A 24,389-nucleotide genomic window follows, 5' to 3' on the forward strand; every position below is an offset into this window, starting at 1 on the left:
TGCAAGTTGTTCCTAGAGGAGGTAACACCATCGCTGGTCCCACCAGAAGAGGAGTAAGAGCCAGCCCCTGGCCAGAGGGTGCTCAGAACAGACCCGCCAGGACTCTCTTGAGGAGTTGAGATTTCCAGGAAAGGAGGACGGAAAGAGGCACGGACAGGGGAGTTCTCAGCTCCTCCCTGTGGGGGTTCTGGGGCACAGTGGGTAGTGCCCAGGGGAGGGGGCAGAAGTCTGAGGCCAAGTGGGCAACAGGGCAGCCCAGGGTCCCGGCTCAGGGCATGGGGCTTGGGAGCCCTCCCGACCTCATACAGAGATCACAGGCCTGAGCTGGGCCGAGCCAGACACAGAGTAGGATTTCTAGGCGGGGACATACGGTGGGAGATGTGGGTGGAGGGGACGAGGGTTGAGGGTAAAGGGCTGGAGGCAGACGGGCTCTTCTGAGGTCTGTGGTCATCAGGAAACCCTAGTCACCTGGATAAGGACTCAAACTGGGAGACGCTTCACTTGAGCTAGGCTGGAAAAACCGGGAGGACCGTGTGTGTGTGTGTGTGTGTGTGTGTGTGTGTGTGTGTGTGTGTGTGTTGGGGGTAGAGAGGGGGACGTGAGCAACAGGACCCAACACCCAGGTCTGTGGGGCCCTCTGTGAAGCCTGCCCTGGGCACAGAGTCCCACTTACCTGCCAGGCCCTTTAGGAATGCAAATAGGAGCTGTGGCCACGCACAAACCAGCGTCCTGCCCCTGTCCGGCTCCTGCCCACTTATCTCCCTAACCTGGCTTTCTCAGCGTGTCTCCGCCCTGTTCTAAAACCTCCCATGATGCCCTAGCCGGTTTGGCTCAGTGGATAGAGCGTCAGCCTGTGGACTGAAGGGTCCTGGGTTCGAGTCCAGCCAAGGGCAGGTTTTGAGCCTGATCCCCAATGGGGGGTATGCAGGAGGCAGCCAATCAATGATTCTCTGTCATCATTGATGTTTCTCTCTCTCTCTGCTTCTCCTTTACTTTCTGACATCAAATATGTTTAAATAAATAAATAAATAAATAAAGCCTCCCATGGCTCCCCACTTCTTGTCAGGCACCAAGGGTCCCTAGGATTGGCCTCTACCCACCTGTCAGTGGTATGTTTCATGACCCCGATAAGTCCCCCCATATCCTTCTGTGCCTGTTCATTGAAATACTTCTCCAACCCCTTTCTCCCCTCCCCACACTCAACTACTGAAATTCTATTTTGTCTTCAAGACCCAGATCAAAACCCTTTTCCTTTGGGAGGCCCACCTAGATTTCCGAACCACTGCCCTCTCAGGGAAGGTGTCATCCTCCCTCCTTTCTCCCCCGGGGACAGACCTGCCATATATTCCCACTGCCTTTGACCAGGGGCTTTGCGTGTCTTACTTTCCTCTGCTAGCCTACTAGCTGCCCCCCACCAAGGGAGACCCTGAGCTCTAGTCACCTGGGGGCCCCTTTCCCGGTGCCCAGCACACAGTAGGGCTCGGTAAGTAAGAACACAACCCTGTCAAACCCCTCCAGAGGCGCATGGACAACAGTGGCTTCTGAGAGTGTCAGATGCACATGTGAATCATGACAGTGTCATGAGCAGAGTGAATAAGCAGAATGAATAACTCCCCCCCCCCCCCCGCCCTCCAGGAGTGACTCGAGGCTCAGCACATTGCTTCTGCTGACTTTGAAAGGCCGCTGAAGCTGGTGCCGGCTGCTCAGCTCAGGCCCACGTGGCTCAGGCCCACGTGGCTCAGGCCCACGTGGCTCAGGCCCACGGGCTCAGGCCCACGTGGCTCACAGCCGGAGCTGTGGAGGGGCCTCAGAAGGCTGCGGTCTCCTTAGCCTTCTAAGGTTTCTCCATCCTAGCTCTATTTGCAAATGTACCCTACCTGTCCCCCAGGTTCACCAGCTCACACTATACTCAGGTGTCTGTCCAAGTCTTTGGTGTAAAAATCCTATTTGGCAGGACTTGTTTCTCCACCCAGGAACAGGTCAGCATGTTTGTTGACCGTGGTTATGGGCTGGTCCCTATTCGCACATCATAATCCAGAACCAAACTCTGCCCATTTCACAGATGCGGACTCGGGTCCTGCAGCCTGCTCTCTGAACCCATGTCCTGCTGGGCTCAACGCTTGTTCCTTCTGCCACCAATCAGGCTCAGAAGTGGACTTCTTCTTTGGAGCAAGAATTTGCTTGTTCTACCTTGTTTCTCCAGGGATGGCTTTGTGGCGTGATTACATTTGACCTTCAACTTGAGAGCTGCTGCCTGGGGCTCATTGACACTATGGCTGAACCTCTGAGAGGGCTCTTACTTGGGACCACGTATAAGTCACTGGCACACTACCCACCTGTCCTCAAGCTGGGATTGCACAAAGCCGGCCGCAGTGGCCCGGGGACCGTTTTGTTGCAGGGGAGAGTGGTGGCTTTGGGCAAATCACTGCTTCCCGGGCCTCCACTTCCTCCCCTGTGAAACAGGAGGGATGGAGAGGAAATGGCCCCTCATGGTCCTTCCATCAGTGGTCCTCAACCTTCTGGCCCTTTAAATACAGTTCCTCAGGTTGTGACCCAACCATAAAATTACATTCGTTGCTACTTCATCACTGTCATGTTGCTACTGCTATGAGTCGTCATGTAAATATCTGATATGCAGGATGGTCTTAGGCGACCCCTGTGAAAGGGTCGTTCGACCGCCAAAGGGGTTGCGACCCACAGGTTGAGAACCGCTGCTCTATAGGCTTTGTCGTTCTGCTGTCCTTCTTGCTCCTTGGCATCTGGTCCGTGTCATGCGCATACCAGAGAGCGAGCGCCAGAAAGAGGATTCTGCCCAAACCAATTCTTGTGTTAGTGGCTCTGATAGGGATGAGTTTTTACTGGACCTTTACAATGTAATATTTAGCTTTATTTCTCCCCGGGAACGAGCACGGCTTCTCCTTTCAGATAAAGCTTCCTGGCTGTTAGGGAACCCGGAGTCAAGCTTGAAGCTCAGCGCTTGCATCTGTATTAACCTTGACTTAGCACGTTTGTCTTCTCCTTCGCCTCCATCCTGGCTTCCTATGTCATGTTCTTGTTAGTTAATTCCATGTGTTCCGAGGGCAGGCACTGTCTTGCTGTGTTCTCTGTGCCTGGCAAGTACGTAGTAGACGCTCAATAAATACTTGTTGTCTTTACGCTCCTTCCTTAGCAGGTTGAGTGTCTTCTACGTTAGTAACAGGTAAGCGGCTGTGTAGTCTGTTGTCAACTCTTAACTTCAAGTTTCTATTTGTCAAGCTGGGCCCTTGTCTTACTCACTCTTGGCCTCAGAGGATCTTTCTTTGAGTTTGGTGGGTTTTGTCATTTTTAATTATTTATTTATTTTAAATATATTTTTATTGATTTCAGAGGGGAAGGAAGAGGGAGAGAGAGAGATAGAAACATCCATGATGAGAGAGAATCATGGATCGGCTGCCTCCTGCAAGTCCCCCACTGGGGATCGAGCCCACAACCCGGGCATGTGCCCTTGACTGGAATCGAACCTGGGACCCTTCGGTTTGGAGGCTGACACTCTCTCCACTGAGCCAAACCGGCTAGGGCTTGTCATTTTTTAAATGAATGGCCCAATCAGAAGAGCATTCAGCCGGGAGCTCTGACTGTGTTGTCCACGCTCCTTGGCATGGCCATGGCCCAGAGGCCCTGCTCGATCTACCCCCTTCCTAACTCTCCATCCTAAATCATCTCCCATCCCCACATCCCCACCCTGTGACCAGCTTTCACTTGTCTGGATAGAAGCATGGGCTTCAGGGGGCGTCAGTCCTGGGTTCTAGCTGGTTCTGCCTTTAATACCTGAACCTTACTGAGCCTCAGTTCTCTGTCTGTAAAATGAGGGCTACTGTGAGATTTGGCACAGGGTCTGGTGCCCACACGTTCTGCCATTGTTAATCTCGTTTTACTATTTGTGTTGTTTGTATAGTACCTCCCATCTCCAGACCTTTGCATTTGCCCCTGCCTTCTCTTGGAATGACCTCTATGAACTCCCATTCCTTCTTCAAAGGACAGTTCAGACTCCATTTCCTCTGGGCAGCTTTCCCTCAGCACGTGGCCCGAGCTCCGCCCCCTACTCGGTCTATCTGCTTTATTGACTAAACTGTGAGCCCCCCCCACCCCGACCCCGTGGGCAGGACCAGGTTTCCATTATCTTTGTACCCTCATCACCAAGCAAAGCGCGAGGCACACAGTAGGTCCTCTAAGGTGGGTGGTGGGATGAGGGTCATCTGCCATCTCCCAATAACAGGCTCAGTCTTCCAGTTCCAGCTGGATTCCCATGGCCGCAGTGAGGCCCTCCCAGGAAGACCTACTGGCTCTTGTCACTAGTTTACCTCTTCATGGGCATCTTATCTCCCCAACTAGAGTATCAGTCCATTGAGGGCAGGATTCTGCTTTATATGTCTTCGTATCCCCAGTGAGCCTGGATATTGCAGGAGCGCAGTTGGTCATTCTGTTGGTTGTTGGCCAGTGAACCTGGCTTCTTCCCAAGCTAGCTCATGTCCAGGCTCAGCTGGTCCCTGCTCCCTGGGACCATTTTTATTTCCCTCATTCTGTGATTCCCCATAGGGTCCAGACTTGAGCTTCTCTAGCCTCTGTACTGGGAGGCAGCCTGGTGTTCTGGAAAGCGGGTAGGCTCTGGGCCTAAACTGGCCTTGGGGTAAAACTCAGATGTGCTACTTTATAGCTATGGAACTTCAGATAGTTTCTTTAATATGTCAATTTGTTCATCTGTAAAATGGGGGTAAAAATCCTATTCTCAGGGCAGTTGAAATGTGAGGTTGAAATGAAATAAGAAACAGGAGCTGAGTTAAAGGTGTGTCAGCACTGAATGAAGAATTCTGTAGGTCAGAGAGCACAAAACTAGCCTTAGTAAATTTTAGAAGATTTTTTTATAAAAGAAGAATTCTGTAGGTCAGCCCTAGCCAGTCTGACTCAGTGGATAGAGTGTTGGCCTGAGGACTGAAGGGTTCCAGGTTTGATTCCGGTCAAGGGCACATGCCCAGGTTGTGGAATCAATCCCCAATAGGAGGCAGCCAATCAACGATTCTCTCTCATCATTGATGTTTCTCTCTCTCTCTCCCCCATCTCCCTTCCTCTCTGAAATCAATAAAAACATGTTTTTAAAAAAGATTTTGCAGGTCATTCTAATGTAGCAAGGGTTATAAAAACATTCTATCCCAGGCCAGTTTTTTGTGGAACAAAAAGATCTGGATCCCTTCCCCAACAGAAAAGACCACTCAGGAAAAGCCATGCCCTTTATCTTGGTTTGTCCTGTCTAACTAGCCTGGGTGAAGAAAGAAGTGAGTGATGGGTGTGCGGCAGAATTCTGTGACTCGGTGGACCCCAGAGAACGTGGACTCTGGCCGGACCTTGTGTCCTGTTTGGCCCAAATGCTCATGAGGACTCTGGTTCTCAGGAAGGGAAGGCTGAAGCTTTCCCTCTTACCTGCTCTCCACGGGTGCAGTTATCCAGAGGCAATCGCGGTCTAAAACCACCAAATGGCAAACTTCAGAAATAAATGATTCAAAAGATTTTTGGCATATTGATATTTTGGGGAAAAGACTAATTTACTATTTGTTGTTATCTCTTACTGTGCCTAACTTATAAATTAAACTTTATCACAGATGTGTGTGTATAGGAAAAAGCATAGTATGTATAGGTTTTGGTACTCTAGGCAATTTCAGGCATCCAGTGGGGGTCTTGGCAAGTATCCCCGGTGAATGGTGGGGGGGGGGCTGTTATAGATCAAATGTGGCGTCTGTGAGAGTTCTTACTGGGGTTCCAAGGTCTGTGTGGGCTTACTTATGGTCCTGTAATGGCTTAGACACTGGCCATGACAGCCCCGTGAAACACAGTGAGTAAGGTTGGCTGGGTGAATCTCCCCTCCCACCCCCTCCACCCCCGCTGCCTTCAGCTTCCAGTCCCTCATATTGTCTGCCTAAGAGCCAGAGGGCATCACTGGCCATTTGGTGACGGGCAAACTTAGCTAACAGGCAAACTTAGCTAACGGAGCTCCAGACCCACACGGGTCTCCCCTGCCTCACCTCTCCACCTTCTCCACCTCTTCCCTTTCTGCTCCTCAAATGCACTCTCACGAGCCGTGAACGTCCTGTCCACTATTATCCAGAGATAATGCCACTTTTTTTCTGGGAGGGCCCATCCCACTAGAACCAGGGCAAGTTTCCCTCCCGGCCCAGCTCCTGCCCTTTGTTCCCGTGGCCACCCTGCCAGAGCCACTTCAGGGAAGACCAGAAGGTGAATCTCTACCTTAAAGTTTATCCCAACCCTGGATTCCTTCCCTCTGGGAGGAAGGCGCCCAGCTCCTCCGCCCACATCAGAAAGCAGACGTGGCAGCCTCTCCTGCTGGGTCTTCAGGCCTGGGCCCTGCTCACCCTCCCTTCCTGCCCTGGGGCAAATCTCCACTTCCTTGGGCCTCCACTATAAAACTATGGAAAAACTCTCTCCCATCACTTCTCCACCTGCCCATGACCTTCCCAGGATTTTTCTAAACCCAGCTTAGAGCTGCCACATTCCTGGGAATCCTCCAGCCTAATTTACTCTCTCTCTCTCTCTCTCTCTCTCTCTCTCTCTCTCTCTCTCTCTCTCTCCCTCCCTCCTCCCTCCACTCATCTGTACACCTTTGCAGCCGAGGCAATCCCACGTAATCCTGCTGATGAGAGCTTCTAGGGTCAGATAAATTTGAGAAGTGCCACCTGCTACTTCCGGCCTCTTGGTGTTAAAGGTGCTCATTAGCATATTAGCATCTCATTAGCATATTAGCAACACCCAGAGGCTAGGGATGACCTTCGTTTCCTTTCTTTTTATGACCCTTGTTTTCATTGCTTTAATCTGTTTTCCAAAAGCATTTAACCTCTCAGAGCTGAGCCTCCCTCCCACCTTAAGTAACAGCTATTACCCACTTGGAAAATGGGATCTAGAAGATTCACCTGCCCCTCTCCTATGTCCGTTTATCCCTGTTGTCTTATTCTTCTCAGCAATCTGGCTGTGACTCCACTAACTTTTAAATCATCCTGTGTGAACCAGTGCAGCCCACAGCACCCATCCCAGAGGGGTGTGAGTAGAATGCATGAACGAACCAGCGAGCGAATGAATGAATAGAGCAATCAGCCAACAAGTCAGTCATCCAGCTGCATCTCCTCTGCTGTGGGGCCGTTCGCTGGTCTTTGTACCCCGGGGACTCCGTCTGTCCGGCCAGTGTCAGACCCCTCGACAGTATTTCCACAAAGCCTACCCCCTCGCCTCTGGTAGCATGAATCACTCTTCCACACGAGGCCTCCTGTAATTTTCTTTTTGGGCATCTGTCTCCCTGTGAGACGGGAGCCCCTGCAGGGCAGGCACCATGTCACACTCCCCTCTCTGCACTCGCACAAGCGGAGCCGGTCCCCAGCTGCTGAATGATGGATGGCTCCCGGCTCCGCGCAGAGGCAGGCAGGGCTAAGCCTGCAGGCGCTGGAGCCAGACTGGATGTGTCTAACTACCGGGGTGACCTCGGGCAAATGACTTAATCTCTGCACTTCAATTTCCCTGTCCGAAGGGGGGTGATGATAACAGTATCTCCCTCACAGAGTTGTGGGGAGGATTAGATGAGTTCATATGTGTAAAGCACATGAAACAGTGCCTGGCACCCAGAATGGCATTGGCCTGTGTTAGCACTCACAGCAACAGCAACCACCATTTATGAAGCTGGCAACTGTGATAAGAGCTTTACCTACATCCTTTCAGGGACTCCTCCCTCCAGCCTCTTTGAAGCAGGTGAGGTTTACATTTTCCCAATGAGGAAGCCGAGGCCTCCCAAAGGGACAGGGTAGGTGATAGGCAGCCGATAGGTGATAGGCAGCGGGTGGTAGCACTGGGCCAGGACTCAGGCCAGCAGATGGGCAGCCCTGGCCCGTGAGCACTAATGGCGTTGCTTACCACTGGGGGCTGGGTAGCTCCTCTACTTCTTTTCACCTATAATCACCCCACTGAGGACCAATCCAGGTTTGTGTGTGTGTTGTGTGTTTAATCCTCTCTCCTTCCCCCAAAGATGGAAATCCATGTTGCTGCATGATTGGCTCTTATGTGCATGTGTGCATTAGAGAGAGTGGTGGCAGGTGAGAATGGTTTACTTGAGAGGTCCGGGGTTGCCAGAACCTTCATGGTAGACCCCATAAGGTAGACACTGAGGCGGGACTCCCTTTGAGATACATGGCGGGAGAGTCAGCCGGGAAATCACAGTGCTGCAGACCGGGCCAAGAAGCCCTGGCATTCAGCTTGGCATCACCGCCCCAGCACCTTGCCCAGGGCCCTGTGCATGCCCAGGAAATGCTTGAGGCAGGACACCTGTGGCCAGTTATCCAGGTGAAAGACGGAAAACTTCCTGAGGGCTAGCAACCACAGCTTAGGGATGGGCACAGGGGCCTCAGGATAGGGGGCCATCCCTGACTCCTGAGGTGAGCATGCTGGAATCCCTTCCCCGGGGGCCAGCCGGCCTTCTCGGACTCCACAGGCTGACCCCATTCTTCCCCGCTTGGGCGGAAACCCCAGAAGTCACAGGGCCCAGCGTTCTCCTCTGTCCACACTGGGCAGGGCTGTATTCCTGCACCATCCCGGGTCTGGGCGCACAACAGAGATGTGGGGAAGAGGGGAGAATGTGGTGAACGTAGGAGGCTGTTTTTCTTGGAGCAGAGAAAGTTGGGGGACTTCATTCCGTGCAGGGGAGCAGCTACTCCCTCGGCACCTGAGGACAGACACAGAGTCAACGTGGTGGCTCAGAGGGACAGAGCAGGTGGCTGGGTCAGCCTCCCCACCAGGTGTCACAGGCAGAGGCAGGAGTGGAAGCAGCCGGTGCAGCTGGCAGAGGGAGTGAGCAAAGGGGTCGAGACCTCCCCAGCCTGAAGAGGGGGGTCCCAGGAATGCATAGGCTGCTCTAGCATCCGAGGCTTGCCTAGTGTGAGAGTCTGGGAAGGTGCTGCATTTTAGATTCCTATCCTCTCCACGGTCCGGTCCGAATGTTCTGTGAACAAAGGAGGATCCGAGTTCCAGAAAGACTTGGCAGAGCCCTTGCTCACAGCTGATGGAGGTCTTTGGCTCCTCAGCCCCACGGGATCCCAACTGAACTCCCAACCTGGGGCCCGATGCCGCCGGTGTTCCTTCCAGCTCGGACAGGCCCCTTCCAGGGGGACCGGCCCTGCGGAGGGACCGGGCATCTTTCAGGTTGTCCCCACTTCACTGCATGTGGGATTCCAACTCATCAGCTGGGCCCTCAGGCCCTGCCTCCTTCCCCCTTGGCCCCTTGAATTTTGGTGTTTTGTGTCTCCCCAGTAATCACCCTTCCTCTTCCTTTTCTCTCAGGGCACAAAACCACTGCTGAGGTCTCATGGGCTATCTGTTCCCCATCCCCCTGTGCCCTCCTTCCCTTGGTCTCCCTGTGGCCACCAGGACGGTTTGTGAGCTGGCTGGCCTCCTTGCTTCTGCCTTCTGTCCCTGTGACGCGGCCTGCCCATTAGATTGTACCCTCCACCAGGTGCCCATTCAGGGCAGAGCACCCGGGGGTAGGGTGGAGGGCGCTGAATAAGTACGTTCTGCTGGAATGAACCGAGAGCGAAATAACAGCAGTAGGGATTTGAGTCAGACAGACAGGGAGCAGGGACCCCCCCCCCCTTCCTGGCTGATGGTTCTGTCTGAGCCTCAGTTTCCTCACTGGCGATGAGGATTAGCCACGATGCTCTTTGGGGAAACGCTGTGCAAACTGAAAGGTGCTAGAACGTGTGTCATTTACCCCGACCTCTTGGGAAATCGATGCCCACATTTGTTAGCGTCTGTTGGGTTTGGCTTCTTGGAAGAGGTCCTGAAACCACCTGTCCCGCCTCACACACAAATCCCTCCTCAAGTGGAGGTCTGGCCTCGTATGACATGCAGTGGAACAGACCTCAGGTGGAGAAGGTCCATGACAACATTCAAAAGAAAGAAGATCAATAGGCCAGGCCCTCGTGTTGGAGTTTATGGGACTGTAAACCCAGACGGCAGCCCGGGGAGCAGGACAGACCTGAGTCTCCTTCCCCTCCTCCTTCAGCCCTTCCTCAACCTGCTCCTTAGAGACCTTGTCCTAATAAATGCCTCCCCTTATGGCTTTATTAGCCTGTCAGCACCTCCCTTGCCTCGCTGTGTGACCCCAGACAAGTTCCTTAGCCTCTCTGAACCCATGTCATCGCCTGTCAAATGTGGATAATAACCTCATAGGGTTCTTTGGCAAATTAAAAGATACATTCTGTGTAAAGGGCTTTCCATGGCTCCTGGCACTAGTCGGGGCTCTGTAAATGTTAGCTATTATTATTACTAATGATAACCATTCCCAGTGCCTCGCCACCTTCCTTATAGCAGAGTTCAGAAATTATTTCCTCATAACCTTATTAACCACCCTCTACGAAAATAAATGCACCCCGCATGGTATTATTCACCACCGGGTATGCACCTATAAAAGCATCCCCTTACTTCACTTACAGCTCTCAGGCCCATGACCTCATCTCCCCAGAGACTTGTGGGCCCCTCCTCCTGTCTGTGGTGACTCTGGCCTTCTCTTAGGCCAGGTGATTCCTGAGGGATCCCTACCTGGAGCTCATCTGCCCCTTCATGATGCACACATGTCCTTGTCGTAGAGAAATGATCATTGAAATTCTTTTTACTTTAAATGTTTGCTATTTGTGTGCGTGTACGTGATGGTTTTATCTTTTCTGTCCAATGTGTTTCCCCTCCTGGAAGAAATTCCTTTCTGCTTTTGTAATGGACGTGACTACAGCACAGGATTGAAAATACAGACCTTCCCTGTGGCACTGTGCTCTCCCGGGGACCAGCCTGGTCTGGTGGGATGACAGGGTGCTGGGCACAGTGAGGGGAGGGGAGAGAGCAGGCAGTGAAGACAGCCCAAGAGGAGGTGAGTGGACAGGAGGGCTCTACTATGGACTTGTAGAGAGAAAGTATTTCCAGTGAAGAGAGGAGTGGAGAACCCGGAATCCTACACACACACACACACACACACACACACACACACACACACTACTGTGGACAAGAGCCCAGGAAGATGAGCAATCCCAGGAGGAGAAAGGCCTTGGTACCTTGAACCCCAAGAGTGTTTGTTGGCGGCCTGCGTCTCTGCAGAGAGAACTTCCACTGACTCCCAAACATATTTGCGGATTTTCGGGGCTAAGAAAAGTGAGCTGGCCCCCAGGGAGTCGGGAAATCAGGGCAGAAAACCAGGGGATGCATGGGAGGGTTGACAGCTGGGGCTGGGGGGTCAGGGCGTCACCAGATAAAGCATTAGGTTGTAGGAGGAAATGATTTCTTTTGAAAGAGACTTTTTATCTTGTCTTTTCCAATGCACGGTAGCGTGTTTTGTAGTCACAGAAAACGTGAGTGCGCGGCTGACTGGCATGTGATTTAGACTTAAGCTGTGCAGTGGAGGGGCCCAAACGCTTCACTCCATTGCTGTAAAGATGGAGACTTGCTGAGGGGGCAGGAGAGAGGATGAGGGAACGGACAAAACCTGGGTTGGAAAGGATGGACTGATGCTGCACGCCCCCCCTCCCCACACACCTGAGGAGGCCCCCTGTCTCCTTGCCTCCCCCCCCTTCCCCCCCGCCCCGTGTGTGACCGCGGACAGGCTCTGAGCTTTGCCTGGGACCTGGGACAGTGCTTCCCCACCTTGCCTCCTCTTAAACCGGGGAAAGAAGAATATCACAGACTGGAGGGAGCACGCAGACCAATTAAAACTGTTTCTCTGGGGTTGGGGCCCAGGCACCCGTAGTTTCAAGTCCCCCCCGCGCGCCATCTGCCGTGCAGCGAGGGTTGAGAACCAGTGACCTAGCCCTTTGAGTGCCGGAACATTTAATGAGGTCCTGCGTGGACCCGGAATGCAGCTCCTAATAGGTACTGAGTAAACGCTGGCAAAACCCAGGCGCCCGGGTAATGAGCCCTCGGAAGAAAGGACAGAGGGAGCGAGGCGGCGACCCTGCCGAGGACGGCCCGGCAGCAGGCGGGATCGGGCTGATGGATTTGGGGCGGGGGTGGGGGGGCGCAAAGGAAGGTGTCGAGGCTCGCTTGGGCTGCCTCGCCCGCGGATGGGGAGGGGGCGGGAGAGGCAGCCACGGCTTTGAACTAGCGGGGAGCCTCCCTAAGCCGAGCGGGGGAAGCCCAGGTGCCGGGCAGGGCTGCGCTCACCTGCGCGCGCTCCCGGGGATGCGGGGAAATACCCACCTGGGCAGGAAGGCGGCCGCGCGTCGCCCTGAGCGCCCGGCAGTGGCCGCGTCTCCCTGGCCCGCAGCCCCGCCGCGCCCCGCCCCGCGCACGGTTCTCACTGTTCCTTCAAAGTTTTACGAAAATCGTCAATCAGAAAAACAAAAAAATATATATAGCACGACTACACCTACAGAATACATTTCTCCGAGTTCAGCTGCTGTAGCATTTGCCATATTCATTCCTCCACTCTCCCCCCTCGGGCCCCCCAAATCCTGGCCCGGGAACCGGCAGGCTTGGTTCCTCAGAACCCGCAACCGAGCCCTGGAAGGACCTCGGTTCCTCACCCGCCCAATGGGAGACCTGCCCCTGCCTCCTGGAGCTCAGGGCCGGGGGAGTGGGAAGGGGAGAAGGGCTATAGGCTGGAACGGGCTAAAGGTGCACACGTGGCTTCGGAACGTTTAAATTAGAAGGACTGGGGGAGTGGGAAGCAAAGAAACAGAAGGCAGAGCTCCCGGGTAAAAGATGTGCAACCTGAACGCAACTTCCAGGCCCAGCTCGAATGTCACCTCATGGACCTCTTCCTGGCTGTTCAGTCCCTCTGCCCCTGGGCACCCCAGGCCCCCTGGTCTCCACCCCAAATGGGATTGCTCACACCCTGCCCCTGCCAGTGGTCACCTGCACAATGCCTCTCCTGCAGGAGGGCGGGGCCTGGGGAGGGGGGGCCTGGGGAGGGGGGGCCTGGGGAGGGGGCTAGTCTTACACACACACACACACACACACACACACACACACACACATGGGGCATGCAATTCACCTGCACTGAATGGAGCCTCCGCCTCAGCCACGAGGCACCGAGAAGGAATTGCACGTGTGTGAGGGAGTCAGGGTTCTGGCTGGGGGGGTCAGGGGTCTGGCTGGACTCCGGCTGCCTCCAACCAGTGGAGGAGCCCTGGGCATGGCTCATTGTTTCTCTGAGCTTCAGTTTGCCTGAGGCGCCGGACTGGATGATGCCCAAGTTTCCACCCAACTTTGATGATCTATAGCCTGATACTGCGATAGAATGAGCAACGCGTGTGGCGGTTTACAGAATGCTACAGCCTCTCTAAGGCACTCCCCCGCGCCCCCCCCCAGCCCCCCCACACCCCCGCCCTCCACCTAGAGACCAGCAGAAGTTCTCAGGCAGAGCCGCTGGTGCAGCAGGCCTTTGTTAAGCCTCTACCTTGTATCCACGGAACACGCCCGGCACACCTGGTCCCCTGGTTTCTAGACGCTCAGTGCCCCCCAGTTGGAAAGACTGGACCCACTTGGAGGGGACTGTGATAAAGTCGCTGGGAACAGATGGGGAGGAGCGTTGTGACCCCAGGCCAGTCACTGGCCGCCTTTGGGCCTCAGTTGCCTCACCTGTGAAACAGCATATCAACCCTTGACGAGGTCACCTGTCAGTCAGCCAGGCCGCACGTGGCCGAGGCAGAGCTGGGCCGCAGCTTCTCGCTCCGAAGGGCAGGGCTCTTTTGAGCTCATCTGTGAGCTCTCAACTGCTCGGCAAAGCAAGTGCACCTGGAGCGGTCGCCACCTCTCCCTCCTCTGTCCACCTGTGGGCTCAGAGCCTCGCAGGGGCCTTCGGAGGTCTCAGGAGTGAGGTCCCAGGGGCCCACGGTTTTACTAGCCCCCTTTTACTTCTCTCTGGCACCCCCCTGGGCTCAGGCCCGTCTGTGCCCCCTGGTGAGTCTGCCTGGGCCAGTACCCGCTGAAGGAAGATAACCACAGCTCACTGTGTCCTGTCCTCACAGGCCGGAGCGCAGAGCCCCCTCCCTCCCTCCCCCCTTCTCCTCCTTCTGCGCCCCTTCTCTCAGTCCCCCCACCCCCACCCCTTTCTTCCTCCCAGTTCTCATCCTCCCTTCCTTCTCCCCAGGTCTGACCATCCTGCTCTGCACCCGCCTCCCAATTTGGCTGAAGGGGACAGCCCCTCTCTCCCGCCCCCTCCCCTGCTCCACTCTGATCAGCTCCACTTTCCTATGAAATTGAAAGCGGAAAAAAAAACCCCTCGTGCTCACAACACAACAAAAACAGGTTTAAACATTTTACAGGTTTCAACATTTTTCAGGCCGCCTTGTCACATCTTATCAGATCAGCCGGGAGCCGCAGGCCAGGCGCTCTGGGAGCCGCTTTGGAGAACAGAAGCTGTAACATTCCAGCCAGGCTCTGCCCCGCCCTCCGCCCCCCTCCCCGCCCTCCCTTCTTCTCCCCAAAGAAACATCCCACAGGGCTCCCCAGGATGGAGCGCAGGGAACTCCTCAGTCTTTGCCTTTGCCGACCCTTTAGCTTTGAGAGCCGGCCCACCCCTTCTCTTGCGGCCCCTCTCGGCTCTCAGGTGGCCTTAATTCCCCTCTGAGAGCCCTGAGAGGCAACCTGGGAGTCGGGGGAGGAGGGGCAGAGCCACTCACAATATAAAAGCGGCCACTTGGCCAGTAGGGCCAGCGAGTTGTGTTGGAGATTTTAGGGAGGGAGAGAAAGAGGGGACCCCCCACCCCCATGGCCAGTCCTCAGGGGCTGCTGCCCAAGCGGAGGGAATGGCTTTTTACTTCGGTTTCGTCTTTTTCAGGTGTGTGGGTTTTCCTCGCCCTTGGCGCTGTGGGCCCCTGGCCTGTGATACCCACCTTTCCTTCACAGTCACCCCAGCCTTCCTTTCCTGCTACGCTCCTGGTGGCCTTGGCCACACAGTACAAGTGACAGGGAAGAGTGGCCTCAGCCGCTGCTGGGTGGGGGAGGCTGGTCAGGCCGGGAGGACCACCCCTGTGCACAGGAGGGCACGGCTGGGGACCGAGGTCCAGGGTGCAGGGAGGAGGGTGAGGACAAGAGTGGAGGAGGGAAGGCGCCGAGGAAAGGAAGAGCAGAGCGAGGTGACTCACGCTGCCCAAGTATGTTGGCCACATGCCTCGGTGGGACCTGATGAGAATATCGGGAGCCAGCAGCCAAACCCAGGAGCCTGATGCCAGTGTTGGCAGAGCCAGGCCGACCAACCTCCTCCTGCAGGGTTTCAGGAGAGCCCTCCCCACCTCTTGGCCTGAAGTTCTAGCCTGTGGGTGTGAGGTCCTGGCCCCCATCCTGTGCCCTCCCTCCCAGGGGAGCCCTGCATTCCTGGAGCCACCACCAGGGTCCCTCCCTTGGCACGTGGCAGCCAGCATTCCACCACCAGGCTCCGGGTTGTCTCACCCTGTCCCATGTGCCCACTGCGGGAGATGAGGCCTCAAGTATCCTTCTATTAGCTGCAGGACAGAGGTTCCCAAATCTGAACTTCCCGCCTCTTTCTCTGGGGCTCCAGCTCTGTACCTCCAGCACATGGTGCCTGGAGGGCTCACTGGTCCCACAAAATTCCTTCTCTTTGTTCCCAAACCTGTGTCACCACTTACGTTCCCTTTCTTGGTCTCATGTGGCCAGTAGCTGCCCATCCTTATTCACTGCCTCCTCTCCGCTCCCAATGCCACTGCCCTAGGCCTATGGCCACAGACGCTGATGTCCCAGGTGGGTGGTGCTCAGCCCCAGCTGCCCACTAGTCTCACCCCAGACCAGTGGAACCTGTCGCCCGGGGGCTTGTGATGTCAGCCAGGCCTGAGACGCCTTAGCCTGAACTCACACTGGCCTCCCCGCTGCTTTCCCAGCCGGTGGTCTCCAGTGCTCTCTGGCCTGGTGGTCATTTGGGTTTTAAGTGACACGGGCCTCAGGACCTTCTGTCACTCATTCATGGCACCCACGGCACTCAGACCTAATAGGTGCTGCAAAAGGGCTTGCTGGTCTGGTATTGACAGCTGCCTCCTGATCTGGGTGCTCCATGGGTGCGGCTTAATCCACCTGCATGTTCCCAGGCCTGGCCCAACTCAGTCATCACTCAAATGTGTGTTGAGTGAATCGGCAGGGAATGAATCTCTTTCCCGGGAAAGATTTCAACCTGCTCTCCCAAGGGCAGGCACTTCCAGTCACTCCACATGCTTGTTACCCTCGTGGGGCCCCAGGCTGCATGGCTGGGGCTGAATCAAGACGGCAAGTCCAGCAGCAGGCCTGAGCCACCCTGGGTTCAGACGTTCTCACAGTTGCTTCTCCATTGACTCCTGTCTGGACCCTGGGTCCCAGCTCAGCACGTGGACCCCTTCCACCTCACCCTATTCTTCCCTTCCCTTCTCTTCCCTTCTCATACATAAGCAAGGGTGCCCCTAGCCCGGCTGGAGACCCATGAGAACCAGGTGGCCCATCCATGCCTGCTGAGTGAATGACCCAGTGGCTGATGAGGAAGGTCCATAGAGATCTGCCTGCTCCTTTGATGAAAGGCCTCTCTGGGGTATCTAGACCTGCTCAGTGGACCATGGGACCCATGAGCTCCTTTGGGCTCAGAAGCAACTCCCTCCCCGTGGCCTGCACTGAGCCGGGTGCCGGGTTGGGTTGGGAAGTCACAGAGCTGTGCTCGGCACCCATGGGAGGACCAGTGCTCCAGGAAGGACCAGTGGACAAGCAACGAAAGACAGTAGCCTGTGAGTCATGATCCCTCCTCAAGAGCAGGTCCCTCCTCTCTTGCTGCGTCACAGGCACCCTGTGGAGACACCAGGGTGAGTGGCCGCAGGTCCTGGCCTGTCAGGAGCAGTGACTGCCTCGACACTCTAGGGTTCCGCTCTTTGGAAGTTCCAGGATTTGGGTGCCTCAGGGCCCATCAGGCCCTTCCCCTGGCCTGCCCTACTGGGCACATGCCCCTTAACACCCATCAGCCCTGAGTGGCCTCTTTATCTCAATGGAAAGGTAGTAGCCTTAAGTCTAAGGCCAATGCTTGGCTCTTTACTTCCTGCACATTTTTTCAAGCCTTTTCTTCCCCTTTTGTAAATTCCTATCTTGCCCTTGGCCAATGTGGGACCCCTCTGAACCCAGGAATGGGGAGGACACCTGTCCAGTACTGCCCAGGAGCCAGCAGGTAGGGCACCAAACACTGGGCCATTTTAAGGTTTCCAGAAACATGATGGCCACTCTCGGGGAGAGAGACAATGACCACAAAGGAGGTGGTTTCCCACTCCTTCCCCAGTTCTCTCCCTCCCTCCTTCTCAGCCCCCATGGCAGTCATTTTAAGAGACACGAGTTCTTTGGGCTAGAATTTTAAGGTGCCCTGTCTGGGACCAGGTGAGGTTATGCCTCACCGTAGGGAAAGGTGAGGGCAAGGGAACCATGACTCCATGAAAGACACGATCGGGGAGGCTTGGCCGTGGAGCTCACCCCAGACCGGAGGGAGGAGTTCCGAAGCTGGGGGGAGGGTGTGGGGGGGGGGCGAGGATGACAGACCCTTCCTGGGCCTGTCTTCCCATCTAGAGAAGGAAGGGATCAGACCGGTGGTTCTCTCTGCAGAGGGGCCATGGCGAGGGCAAAGGTAAGGCTGAGGGATGGGGCTCTAGGCCTTTGCCCCCCCCCCCCCCATTTAATTATATTTAAGTGTACAATTCAGTGGCATCAAGTACATTTGCAATGTTGTCCAGTCATCAACACTATTTCCAGAACTCTTCATCATACCAGACAGAAACTTTATACTCAATCAATAAATTTCCCACCTCTTCCCCAGCCTCTGGCAACATCTAGTCTATTTTCTGTCATTATCAATTTGCCCATTCCCGGTACCTCATACGAGTGGAATCATACAACATTTGTCCTTTGGTGACTGGCTTATTTCATGTAGCACCATCTTGTCCAGGTTTACCTATGTTGCAGCATGTATCAGAACTTCATTCCTTCTTATGGCTGACGAATATTCCACGGTATGGATACACTACATCTGTGTTTTATTCATCAGTTGATGGACTCTTGCGTTGCTCCCACCTTTGGGCCACTGTGAGTGATGCGGCCGTGAACACTGGTGTACAGGTATCTGTTTGAGTCCCTACTTGCAATTCCCTCGGGTCGATACCGAGGAGTAGAATTCCTGGGTCATGTGGTAATTCTGTGTTTAGCCTTTTGAAGAACAGGTTGCTCTTTTGGTCTGTTTTACGAAGTAGCTATGGGAGAGAAGGGGTGTGTGCATTTGGAATAAATGATTAACAATTAAGAAACATCCTAGATGATGCCTAAGGCCCATCCAATCTCTAAAATCCTACAATGTTGGGAGGGTCCGAGGTAAAAATACAGACACGTTTGGGTGCAGTCCTGCTAGGACTCCAACCTGAATGGTTCCTTACAGGAAAGATGGTGGGGACAGCCCCGTGGGCACCCCCCCTCGCCCCCCAGGCACAGCCCCCCAGCCAGCCAGCAGCAGGGTGGGTCCCTGCTGGGTGGATGACAGAATCGGGGCGTCAGCACTGCCAGCGCCTTGGCACAGGACACACTGCAGGGGCACTTGGTGGAGTCTCACCGTCCGTTCTGTGCACAAGTCAGTTCAGCACCTACGCTGGCCTGAATTCCTTGGTTAAAAGCGTTATCTCTGCTCTGCGCTCACCATGCAGGCCCACCTTCAGCCTCTGGGGACGGGAGGTGTAGGGTCCAGGTGAATAACCTGGGAGGAGTCTGATGGGTTGTGCACAGTATTTCATTACGTCCAGCCTGTGAGGAGAGGGGATTTTGCCTGAGAGGTGGACATGGAGGCCTCCCAAGCAGCCTGGTGCTTGCTGGCACCTGCTGCCCACCCGCCGGCCCGCCTGTCTGTCCTTAGCCCGGCTACATGGTGGGTGGTGGGGGTGGAGGATGAGCTGTCTTTCGGGGAGGGTGGCAGCGAGCTTGGGCAGGGCAGGGCCAGGAGCTGGGTATAAATAGCCCCTGCCCAGCTGGGAAGGCCTGGCAGTGCCCCCTGCCCTCCCCCTCACCAGCTGCCAGCGCCAGACGGGCCCCTAGCTCCCTTGGGAGCCTTGCCATTGTCTCAGGTCCTGACTGTAGGAACTTCCTCAGCGGAACCGAGGAGTCTTGTTCTGTGTGGAGGTGGAACCTCCGGATGCCTGGAGGCCTGGGGAGTGGGGGTGAGGCTGCAAGATGGGGGTGAGCAGACTGGCCCGGGGAAGGGCTTGCTCCTTCATCCCCCCTCCCCTTGAGAATCAGCATGTTCCTACCATGTGCCTGGCTATTTGGTAGACCAAATGTGCTCACGTCTCTGTGTGTGTGCTCGTGCGTGTGCATGCGTGTACGTGTGCATGTGTGTGCGTGCATGTGTGTGTATGTATGTGTGTGCATGTGCATGTGTGCGCGCGCGCGCGCGCGTGTGTGTGTGTGTGTGTGTGTGTGTGTTATGGAGGAGATGTTGAGGGAGAATGGAAACAGCCTCCAGCCTCAAGAAACTTACACTAGGGCAGCCAGAGGGAATGGGAAACAAATCAGCACTCTGAGATAAGAAGGTTGGAAAAAGGTAGAGGCAAAATCCAGAGAGAGGAGAGGCTACTTTTGTGCGGAGCCCACGAAAGTCTTGGGAATGGAGGCGACCCTGGACTGGGAGGTTGAAGGATGGGTAAGATGCTTGCCGGGCTCGGGCCGTGGGCAGGCGTCCAGGTGGAGGGCTCAGGGTGTGCGAAGGCAGGTGGGCATGAAACAGCCGGGCTGCCAGCCACTCACAACGGCCGGGACAAATCGAATCAAAGCCACTCACACTCACTTTGGTGCAAAGAATTGAGGAGAGCGAGGCTCACTCTCTGTGTGACCTCCCTCACGCGATCGTGCCCTTCAGTAACGGGAACAAGGAGCTGTGAGTTCAGTTAGCCTGAGTCTGTGGTGGTGGAATCGCAGACAGGAGTCCCGTGTGGGCAGCTGGCTGAGTCAGGGGTGGCCGGGCACGTCTGGGAGAGGGCAGCCATCCTGCGGAAATCAATCCCGCGGCCACAGCCTTGTTAGCCCAGCACCAGCCCGTGGAGCTAACCCGCGTCCCCAGAGGCCCTGGCTAATTACTGGCAGGATGTCCAGATCGGAGCTGACACCTTGAATGGAGCTTAGTGGGAACATCGTTATGCCCTCCCTTGCCCTCTGGGTCACCTTTACCGGGCAGCCAGATCGTACGCCTGCTTAGCCACCCCAGTGAGAACTGAACTGCCGGGCAAGGGGCCAGCTTTGCGCTGTTCCAAGCATCCTTCCAAGAGATGGATGGGAAGGGGCCCTGGCAATGCGATGTGTTCTCTGAAGTCAGGGATGGGAGGGCAGGAGGAATGAAGTCCATGACCGGCCGGGGACAGACCACGTGCTGGGGACAGCCCCCAAACACATGACCACAACGAGCAGCACTTACTGAGCGCTCTCTACGTGCCAGGGTTTCATACGGCCGATGCTTCCCACTACGTCTACTTTACAAATGAAGGCACGGAGACACCGAGAGGTCAAGTAAATCGCTAGAGATCACCAGCTAGGAAATGGCAGAGCTGGATTCGAACCAAGGCAGCCTGGCTCCCAGCGACACAATCGGTTGGATCGGGGCAGCACGAAGGAGACGGGGTTTGGGGGGGCGAGGGAAATGAACTCATCGTCTCTGAGGCTGGGCGTTATTCTCAGAGGACATTGCACTTGGAGTCAGACAAACCCAGGGTCTGAATTCTGGCAACTTCCTTCTGTAAGTCACCCGACTTCTCTGAGCCTCAGTTTCCTCATCTGTAAAATGGGATGACAGCACCACCTCACAGAACTATTGTGAGGATTAAACGAGGGAAGTGCCTGGCATGTAAGTGCTCAATAAGTGGTTGCCATTATTATCGCTAGTGTTGAATATGAAAATCCGCTTGGGCTGTAGGAAGGACTCAGCCAGCAAGGGCTTGGTCACTCTGGGGGGAGTGAAAGGGACCATGGCATCTCTGAGCGATGCCAGTCCCAGTGCCCATTGCTGGGGTTCTGCTGGGCTGGGCAGGCTGCCTAGGATCCTGTGGGAGTGAAACCAGGAAGCAGGGAGCCCCTTGGAGGGTTGGGGTGAGGACCAGCCTCACCAACTGGAAATGAAGCGCCAGCAGGGACTTCCCCACCCCTCAGCCCTGCTTCTGTGCAGTGGTACCAGCTAACCAGGCTCCATACATCTGGGTGTCTGGCCGGGGGCAAGTCACTTCTCTCTGGGGCCTCTGCTTTCTCATCTGTACAATGGGCTTCACCCTCTCCTCGGGCTTCTCTCGTAGGTTCTGATTCTGATCCAGGCTCAGCCTCCCACTTGGTCTGAGGGTACCCAGGCCTGTAGAGGTGCCGACAGGTGCAAGGCAAAGGCTGGGAGAAGGAGGAGGAAGAAAAGTAATGGGGGGAGGAGGAGGAAGGATCCCTGAGTGCCCCTCGGGCCCTGCTTTCATCTCTCTGGGTAAAGGCAGGCTGGAGCCTTGGGAACCCGGCGTGGCTGGTGAGCAGACCAATAAATGGGGAGTGACGCTGGGCAACTCTCCTGGTGCCAGAGGTGATGTGGGACAGGCCGGCCCAGGTTAGAGTGTGCAGAGGGGACGGGAGGCCAGGCTCATGGGGAGCGTGGGCACTGCGGGGCCAGTCCACCAGTCCACACCTCCAGGACAGGCAGGGACCGAGGCACCTGCGGGGGGGGGGGGGGGGGGGGCGGGGAGACCGGGGAGTACTCTGGCCAAAGAGGAGGGACATCGAGGCTGGGAATTGGGTGCCAGGTCTCCCGGGCTGCTCTGAGATAGTCAGGGACTGGGCCAGGCCACGGGGAGGGGCGGGCAATCACCGCCATACTCATGACCAAACACAGCTGTGGCCATGGGTGGCAGCGCCCTCTATCCTGCCTCAGCCTCCCTCTCCAGCTGTCCCCACGTAGGGCTTTGGGTCCTAAGGGGGAGTGGGAAAGGCCTGGCTTCTTCCCAGGGGGTCTTGCTCCGGAGCCCCCCTCAGGATGTGGCTCTGCTGAGCCACCTGCGCTGAACCCAGCTCAGTTACCCTCCCCAGTGACTGCAGGGCTGCTGGGCCAGGGCTGGACGCGCTGGTTAAATGCACGCGGAGAGGCAGCCTGAGCTGGGAGGGAGGCTCGACTCTCACACCCTGCAGTTCTGCAGATGGGCAGCTTAGCTCCCTGGCCTCAAGTTTCCTCATCTGTGAAATAGGACGATGACAATGTGAGGATTACATAATGGGGACAGTCAGAACCGGCCCAGCACATAATAAGCAGCAGGGACTCGATCACCGCTGTTAGCACGCTAACCTGCTTATAACTATAAACAAGGCAGGGCAGGAGAGGACAACCTGCAGGGCCCTGTCCGGTGCTGTGGGCATGTGCCCGTCAGAGGCCTCTGGGCTGACCCGCTCCATCCCACCCAGGCGTGGGTGGGCTCAGTGTTGAGGCCCAGGGTGCATTGGGGCAGGCCTGCAGCCACCCCACCCCTGGGGACCGAGGCAGGCATTGCCCAGAAGGAAGGGTGGCACAACTGGATTGTCCCATGGGCACTGGAGTCGGAAGGCATGGGGTCCAGTGAGCAACTCCTTAGCAGTTCTGGGGCCCGGGCTCGGTTCCCAACCTGCAAGGCTGAGCCATCTGACACGGGGCTGCTATGACCGCCCCTCCTCTGTCAGAGGGTGATTATCAGGGTTCGGTCAGGCAGAGCCAAGCAAAAGACTCGGCCCACTGCCCCGCACAGAGGAGTTTAGGAATAGCCATTCTCTGTGGTCAGTCCGCCCTGTAGGCCACCCTCCCTTCTCTTTAAAAGAGCTTGATGTTCAAGATCTAGAAATGTCTCATAAATGTTACCATCCAAACCCCAGACCTGGTTCCCCAGTCCCGCTCCCAGAATTAATTAAAAAATAGCGAAGTGGGGGCCGCCTCCTCCCTCTGAAAACCGAGCCCAGAGCAGCCTAAGGAGGCTGGGCACCACGCCCCTCCATGGTGCCCACCACGAGCCCCTGGTGAGAGCTCTTAAGTGGCCGGCGCCTGGTTCATTTTTTGTGGTATTTCCCGATCTGCCCGGGGTCTTCTGTACCCTCTTCCCAAGGCATCCACCATCCTTTGTGTGTCAACTCCCTGTGGGGACGGAGGCTTCCCTGCTTTTTCTGAGCTGGGGCTGGGGGTCCTCCTTCTATTAGGTTTGGTTCCTTCCCATGGGTCATTGACAGTCTCATGTGGCCCCCAAAACCTAGACTCCCTGGGAGGTGGCCCAGACCAATCCTTTCAATGCCCCTCAGGGAAACTAGTCCCGAGCCTGGGAGGGACTTGACCTGGGCCCCAATACCATCCTTCCAGTCCCTGGCTCATTCATGGAATCGCAATGGTCCCCAAGGGTGCCCACTGGAGGTTTCTGCTGGCCCCCATGGCCCCTGCACGTTGGAGATGTCCACGCCAGAGGGCTGACCTGGCCTGGATCAGAGCCCTGCCCACCGAGGGCAGCATTCGGGTGCCGGGTTTCCGGGGCCTGGGCTCGGGCTCACGGGCCCTGTGCTGCTCTACCTACCCTGGAGGGCTACTGAGGAAGAAACGATGCCCGTGATGGGCTCTGTGCTTTGTGCCTGCAGTGCCACTGTCGTCCGTGTGCCCACAGGTCCCTGGCCCTGGGCCAGCAGTACACGTCCCTGGGCTCCCAGCCTCTGCTCTGCGGCTCCATCCCAGGCCTGGTCCCCAAGCAACTGCGCTTCTGTCGCAATTACATCGAGATCATGCCCAGCGTGGCGGAGGGCGTGAAGCTGGGCATCCAGGAGTGCCAGCACCAGTTCCGGGGCCGCCGCTGGAACTGCACCACCATAGACGACAGCCTGGCCATCTTCGGGCCCGTCCTTGACAAAGGTATTGTCTCTGGGCCCACTAGGAGGGGGGTGGGGGGTGGGGTGGGGGACACCATCAGGATGAAGTGCCTCTTCCATCTCAGGGTGACTTAGCCCTGAGCCCAGGGTCCCCAGGGGAGAGTGATAAAGCTGGTCACGACCTGGGGCCTCCACAGAAAATGGGTCAGGACCTTCTCTGGACCGACCCAAGCTGTCACCATGGCGGCCACACCTTCCCAGGTGCTGCTGGGGGCTGGGCAGCCTTGAGATGCTCTGAGGGTCCCGCCTTCCTTCCCCCTCAGCCTCCACTGTGGGCTTAGCTTTGATGTGGACATTTGTGACATTTCCCCAAGGCTGTGTTAAGTGCTATGCAAATATAGCTTTGGGGTGGGGTAGGGCCGGGGCATTGTCACCCCTATACTCCTCCCATTGAGAAAATTCCAGAGCTGAGAAAGCTGCCACCGCTGCCTGGTACCGGTGGCACTGCATAG

At 56.1% G+C, this 24,389-nt stretch overlaps 1 protein-coding gene across 1 annotated transcript in view; it reads left to right on the forward strand.

The window, feature by feature from the left end:
- The window catches only part of WNT3 (Wnt family member 3), a 40,961-nt gene that overhangs the window by 8,340 nt on the left and 8,232 nt on the right, over window positions 1–24,389 (forward strand). Inside the window, exon 2 of the mRNA XM_081108828.1 lies at window positions 23,679–23,920. Coding sequence (XP_080964954.1) covers window positions 23,679–23,920 — 242 coding nt within the window. The remainder of the gene's footprint in view (window positions 1–23,678; window positions 23,921–24,389) is intronic.

The sequence above is a fragment of the Myotis nattereri genome (assembly GCF_964212035.1).
Source record: "Myotis nattereri genome assembly, chromosome: 16".
In the NCBI taxonomy this organism is placed as follows: Eukaryota; Metazoa; Chordata; class Mammalia; order Chiroptera; family Vespertilionidae; genus Myotis; species Myotis nattereri.